At 46.3% G+C, this 5,368-nt stretch overlaps 1 protein-coding gene across 1 annotated transcript in view; it reads right to left on the bottom strand.

The window, feature by feature from the left end:
* The window catches only part of itga5 (integrin, alpha 5 (fibronectin receptor, alpha polypeptide)), a 75,404-nt gene that overhangs the window by 31,424 nt on the left and 38,612 nt on the right, over positions 1–5,368 (bottom strand). Inside the window, 2 exon segments of the mRNA XM_024006270.2 lie at positions 2,650–2,763; positions 2,899–2,944. Of these exon segments, the coding sequence (XP_023862038.1) occupies positions 2,650–2,763; positions 2,899–2,944 (160 nt within the window).

The following is a 5,368-nucleotide window of genomic DNA, read 5'->3' as shown; positions in this document are numbered from 1 at the left end:
CCACACAATACAATGGATCAGATCCCAGCCGGCGACCCTGGGCGACGCCGAAAAAGGGGAAAACGTGGCGGTCTCGTGGTCAGGCTTCGGAGACGGGACATCGCGCTCCACTCCCTAGCATCTACTCGCCAATGTCCAGTCTCTTGACATAAGGTTGATGAAATCCGAGCACGGGTAGCATTCCAGAGAGACATCAGGGATTGCAACGTGCTCTGCTTCACGGAAACATGGCTAACTCAAGGACGCTAACGGAGTCGGTGCAGCCAGCTGGTTTCTCATGCATCGCGCCGACAGAAACAAACATCTTTCCGGTAAGAAGAGGGGCGGGGGGTATGCCTTATGATTACGAGAAGTGGTGTGACCATCATAATAACACACAAGAACTCAAGTCGTTCTGTTCACCTGATCTAGAACTCCTCACAATCAAATGTCGACCGCATTATCTCCAAGGAATTCTCGTCAATCATAATCACAGCCGTATACATTCCCCCCCAAGCAGACACATCGATGGCCCTGAACGAACTTTATCTGACTCTTTGTAAACTGGAAACCACACACCCTGAGGCTGCATTCATCGTAGCTGGGGATTTTACAAGGCTAATCTAAAAACAAAACTCCCTAAATTCTATCAGCATATCGTTTGTGTACCAGGGCTGGAAAACACTGGACCATTGCTACACTAATTTCCGCGACGCTTACAAGGCCCTCCCCCGCCCTTTCGGAAAAGCTGACCACGACTCCATTTTGTTGATTCCTGCCTACAAACAGAAACTCAAACAACAAGCTCCCGCGCTCAGGTCTGTTCAACGCTGGTCCGACCAATCTGAATCCACGCTTCAAGACTGCTTCGATCACGCGGATTGGAATATGTTCCGCATCGCGTCCAACAACAATATTGACGAATATGCTGATTCGGTGAGCGAGTTCATTAGGAAGTGCATTGACGATGTCGTACCCACAGCAACGATAAAACATTCCCAAACCAGAAACCGTGGATTGACGGCAGCATTCGCGTGAAACTGAAGCGCGAACCACTGCTTTTAACCAGGGCAAGGTGACCGGAAGCATGACCGAATACAAACAGTGTAGCTATTCTCTCCGCAAGGCAATCAAACAGGCTAGTCTCAGTACAGAGACAAAATCGAGTCGAAATTCAACAGCTCAGACACAAGAGGTATGTGGCAGGGTCTACAGTCAATCACGGATTACAAAAAAGAAACCAGCCCCGTCGAGGACCAGGATGTCTTGCTCCCAGACAGGCTAAACAACTTTTTTGCCCGCTTTGAGGACACACAGTGCCACTGACACGGCCCCCTACCAAAACCTGCGGGCTCTCCTTCACTGCAGCCGAGGTGAGTAAAACATTTAAACGTGTTAACCCTCGCAAGGCTGCAGGCCCAGACGGCATTCCCAGCCGCGTCCTCAGAGCATGCGCAGACCAGCTGGCTGGTGTGTTTACGGACATATTCAATCAATCCTTATCCCAGTCTGCTGTTCCCACATGCTTCAAGAGGGCCACCATTGTTCCTGTTCCAAGAAGCTAAGGTACTGAGCTAAACGACTATCGCCCGTAGCACTCACTTCCGTCATCATGAAGTGCTTTGAGAGACTAGTCAAGGACCATATCACCTCCACCCTACCGGACACCTAGACCCACTCCAATTTGCTTACCGACCCAATAGGTCCACAGACGACGCAATCGCAACCACACTGCACACTGCCCTAACCCATCTGGACAAGAGGAATACCCATGTGAGAATGCTGTTCATCGATTACAGCTCAGCATTTAACACCATAGTACCCTCCAAACTCGTCATCAGCTCGAGACCCTGGGTCTCGACCCCGCCCTGTGCAACTGGGTCCTGGCTTCCTGACGGGCCGCCCAGGTGGTGAGGGTAGGTAACAACATCTCCACCCCGCTGATCCTCAACACTGGGGCCCCCAGGGAGTAGCCCTGTTCTGTTCTGTTTCCTCTCCCATTGGATGGGGAATACCATGCAGCACATTCTAACGGGAGGGGAAAATAGCTGACAGCCACAATGCCCTTATTCAGCATTTTATTTTACTTTTTCTCCTTTCGAAGAAATATAATCTGTTATGAAGTTGCTGTGATAACAGGTCACCACCACCAGATAAGACTGACTGTTTCCCAAGTAAATATGTTCTCAATGGGTCTTCCTGTCTAAGTACAACTGAGTGCCAGTGTTGAGGATCTCCTTCCTGTTGGTGTTGTGCCAAGTGTAAAAAACGTTTAGCAAATTAAGTCTGGCCCTTACTTATAAAGAGTTTCGGGGTATGAGTGCTGATCTAGGACCAGTTTAGCCTTTTAGATCATAATGTATAAGAGACAGCACATCGAAAGGGGGGACCTGATCCTAGATCAGCACTCATGCTCCGAGATGCTTTACATACAGGCCCAGAATAAAGGCCCAGGAGACTAGACAAGTACTCAACAGGAGACAGGTATGCTGCAGTACTTACCAGGAGACACGTATGCTGAAATACGTACCAGGAGGCAGGTATGCTGCAGAACTGACCAGGAGACACGTATGCTGAAATACGTACCAGGAGGCAGGTATGCTGCAGAACTTACCAGGAGACACGTATGCTGAAATACGTACCAGGAGACAGGTATGCTGCAGAACTTACCAGGAGACAGGGATGGTGGTGTTGCCGTTGTTGACTGAACAACTCTTCTCCTCAGGGTTGATCATGGTGGGGTAGACGGTCAGGGAGGCGCTGGTGTTGACGATGGGCCGGGATCTGTGGTACAATAAATGGGAACAGAAGCCAGGTTAACAAATGATAGAGGCACACCTTTTGGTAAACCTCTTAACTAAACTTATATTAGACATCACTCAATAGATTGACAGATAGGAGACTATGAGTGAGTGTTACCTGTACAGAACTGTCTTGTCAACTCCAAAAGCACCAACAATAAGATCTGTCAAGAAAATACATTTCATCAAGTTCATGGACTACAAGTAAACAACAAGACCAAAATTGTTTAATGAAAATTGTGATAAATAAAGTATACCAGTTTCATTTAAGGACCAAACAGCTGTGCCATATAGGTGCCATATATATTGCAAAATAGTGGGAATAGATTTTTAATGCACTGATTCCATGGCACATTTATTTTTTACCCTTATTTTACCAGGTAAGTTGACTGAGAACACAATCACAGCAACAACCTGGGGAATAGTTAACGGGGAGAGGGGAGAGGAGGGGGGATGAATGAGCCAATTGTAAACTGGGGATGATTAGGTGGCCATGATGGTATGAGGGCCAGATTGGGAATTTAGCCAGGACATCAAGGTTAACACCCTACTCTTACGATAAGTGCCATGGGATCTTTAGTGACCACAGAGAGTTAGGACACCCGTTTAACGTCCCATCCCAAAGACAGCACCCTACACAGGGCAATGTCCCCAATCACTGCCCTGGGGCATTGGGATATTTCTTTAGACCAGAGGAAGGAGTACCTCCTACTGGCCCTCCAACACCACTTCCAGCAGCATCTGGTCTCCCATCTAGCGATCAACCAGGACCAACTCTGCTTAGCTTCAGAAACAAGCCAGCAGTGGGATGAAGGGTGGTTTGCTGCTGGCAAAATTGTTTATGAACTGATATGCAAAACAACGCCAGATTCAAAACTAAGTGCAGTCACAAAAACCATCAAGCGCTATGATGAAACTGGCTCTCATGAGCACCGCCACAGGAAAGGAAGACCCAGAGTTGCCTCTGCTGCAGAGGATAAATTCATTAGAGTTACCAGACTCAGAAATTGCAGACCAAATAAATGCTTCAGAGTTCAAGTAACAGACACATCTCAACATCAACTGTTCAGAGGAGACAGCATGAATCAGGCCTTCATTGTCGAATTGCTGCAAAGAAACCACTACTAAAGGACCAATAAGAAGAAGAGACTTGCTTGGGTCAAGAAACACGAGCAATGGACATTAGACTGGTGGAAATCTGTCCTTTGGTTTGATGAGTCCAAATTTGAGATTTTTGGTTTCAACCACTGTGTCTTTGTGAGATGCAGAGTAGGTGAACGGATGATCTCCACGTGTGTGGTTCCCACCGTGAAGCATGGAGGAGGAGGTGTGATGGTGCTTTGCTGGTGACACTGTCAGTGATTTATTTAGAATTCAAGGCACATGGCTACCACAGCATTCTGCAGCAATACGCCATCCCATCTGGTTTGCGCTTAGTGAGACTATCATTTGTTTTTCAACAGGACAATGACCCAAAACACCTCCAGGCTGTGTAAGGGCTACTTGACCAAGAAGGAGAGTGATGGAGTGCTGCATCAGATAACCTGGCCTCCACAATCACAAGACCTCAACCCAATTGAGATGGTTTGGGATGAGTTGGACCGCAGAATGACGGAAAAGCAGCCAACAAGTGCTAAGCATATATGGGAACTCCTTCGAGACTGTTGGAAAAGCATTCCAGGTGAAGGTGGTTGAGAGAATGCCAATAGTGTGCAAAACTGTCATCAAGGCAAAGGGTGGCTACTTTGAAGAATCTCAAATATAAAATATATTTTGATTTGTTTAACACTTTTTTGGTTACAACATGATTCCATTTGTGTTATATCATAGTTTTGATGTCTTTACTCTTATTCTACAATGTAGAAAATAGTCAAAATAAAGAAAAACCCTTGAATGAGTAGGTGTGTCCAAGCTTTTGACTGGTACTGTATATGCAGTGCATTCGGAAAGTATTCAGACCCCTTGACTTTTTCCACATTTTGTTACATCACTGCCTTATTCTAAAATGTATTAAATTATCAACCTACACACAATACTACATAATGAAAATGCAAAAACAGGTTTTTAGAAAAAAAAACATAAATAACTTATTTACATAAGTATTCAGACCCTTGGCTATGAAACTCGAAATTGAGCTCAGTTGCATCCTGTTTCCATCGATAATCCTTGAGATGTTTCTACAACTTGATTGGAGTCCGCATGTGGTAAATTCAATTGATTGGASATGATTTGGAAAGGCACACACCTGTCTATATAACGTCCCATAGTTGACAGCGCATGTCAGAGCAAAAACCCAGCCATGAGGTCAAAGGAATTGTCCATAGAGCAGCGAGACAGGATTGTGTTGATGCCCAGATCTGGGGAAGGGTACCAAAACATTTCTGCAGCATTGAAGGTCCCCAAGAACACAGTGGCCTCCGTCATTCTTAAATGTAAGAAGTTTGGAACCACCAAGACTCTTCCTAGAGCTGGCCGCCCTGCCAAACTTAGCAATTGGGGGAGAAGGACCATGATCAGGGAGGTGACCAAGAACCCAATGGTCACACTAACAGAGCTCCAGAGTTCCTCTGTGGAGATGGGAGAACCTT

The sequence above is a fragment of the Salvelinus sp. IW2-2015 genome, linkage group LG17 (assembly GCF_002910315.2).
Source record: "Salvelinus sp. IW2-2015 linkage group LG17, ASM291031v2, whole genome shotgun sequence".
Lineage (NCBI taxonomy): Eukaryota > Metazoa > Chordata > Actinopteri > Salmoniformes > Salmonidae > Salvelinus > Salvelinus sp. IW2-2015.
Note: the sequence above shows the minus strand (reverse complement) of the source record. Positions and strands in the feature narration are given on the sequence as shown.